At 45.8% G+C, this 1,285-nt stretch overlaps 1 protein-coding gene and 1 long non-coding RNA gene across 2 annotated transcripts in view; one reads left to right on the forward strand and one right to left on the reverse strand.

Moving 5' to 3' along the window:
- Window positions 1–1,228, reverse strand: part of pcgf1 (polycomb group ring finger 1) — a gene marked incomplete in the record, with an annotated part of 8,518 nt that extends 7,290 nt beyond the window's left edge. Inside the window, 1 exon segment of the mRNA XM_014020268.1 lies at window positions 1,105–1,228. Within this exon segment, the coding sequence (XP_013875722.1) occupies window positions 1,105–1,191 (87 nt within the window).
- The window catches only part of LOC106525889 (uncharacterized), a 10,737-nt gene continuing 9,892 nt past the window's right edge, over window positions 441–1,285 (forward strand). The window contains exon 1 of the long non-coding RNA XR_001311185.1: window positions 441–1,248. This is a non-coding gene — a long non-coding RNA (uncharacterized LOC106525889). The remainder of the gene's footprint in view (window positions 1,249–1,285) is intronic.

The raw sequence follows: 1,285 nt of genomic DNA on the forward strand, positions 1-1,285 counted from the left end.
CACATGTGGTAAAAATGTCATGACAATCCGTCCACAAGTTTTTGAGTAATGTTGTTCACAGACAGAACAGACAGACGTGACCGAAAACATTACCTCGCCCTTGACGGAGGTAATAAACTATGTTCAGGAGTTTGGTTCTTACTGGTCAAACAGAAAAACAGCAGTTTYTGATGGCAGCAACTCACCCTGAAGGACAAAGAGTTCAGCTACACACACACAAACAAATAAATAAATAAAAATAAACGGCTCAAAAAACAGACAATAAAGGAGTCATAGGGTGTTTATTAAAAAAGTCAACTTTAAAATGACTCATAAGTTTGTAAATAGCAGCAATAATAAAACCTCCAAACTCGGCCATCAAAAAAGTTTGTTTTCTGATCCCGGTTTGTGTCAGAACTTTTAAACTCCTTACATCGTGACAGGTGAGGCTAAATAAAACATCCAGCTTATTAAATCTATTTATTGTATTAGAAAATCTGATTTTTCAGGATTACCAAAGAAATATTTGAATTTTCAGCTGAATCCAGAGCGCATTGACACATCATTCAGGAGGTGCTGTTCGACTCTGACCTTTGACCTTTAACTACAAACTATGGCTGTTTCATGTTTAAGGATTAAATCAGCGCTCAGACTTTCAGTCCACTATAAGTTTAAACTCAGCTGGAACAAATGTGATCCAAAAGAACCTGGTTAATAAGAACCGAGCAGCGCGGGGCTCTGACACAAACACGGTCCGTTCAGGACGAACCCAAACCAGCAACTCCAAACGGACTTCATCACCCACCGATCCAGAAGCACCGGAACCCCGCAGCTCTGCCSCCGAAACCCGCAAGTAAAACTCTCGGTGGGACTAAAGATGTGGGTTTCCTGTGCAACAACAGCGAGGCGCGAGCTTTTTGGTTCACGCCGCTCCGCAGAACAACACGGTCGGACCCCGCTGCTGTACGCATGCTCCAAACATCGCTCGCTGCCTCTCACCATCAGCGCGGCGGAGAGGACAACCATCTGCCGTTAATTCGCGGGATAAACGCCCGTCCGGTGGACGCTCACCCCCCGCTGCGTCCTCCTCCGCCACGGACGGTCTGTAAAAAGCCCGCCACTCACCTCGTTCCGCAGCGGGTCCAGTTTGTAAACGGACTGAAGCTGGTTTCGTAGCCGCATCGCTATAGCCATCGGACCTTGCTCCGCCATCTTTGGGAATTATGCTCATATATCCGGGTAAACCGGAAGTGGCATTCTCTGCGAGAAGTGAGTAAACTAGAAAATAAGAGCATCTTTTATGCTT

This window comes from Austrofundulus limnaeus, unplaced genomic scaffold (genome assembly GCF_001266775.1).
Source record: "Austrofundulus limnaeus strain Quisiro unplaced genomic scaffold, Austrofundulus_limnaeus-1.0 Scaffold246, whole genome shotgun sequence".
NCBI lineage: Eukaryota > Metazoa > Chordata > Actinopteri > Cyprinodontiformes > Rivulidae > Austrofundulus > Austrofundulus limnaeus.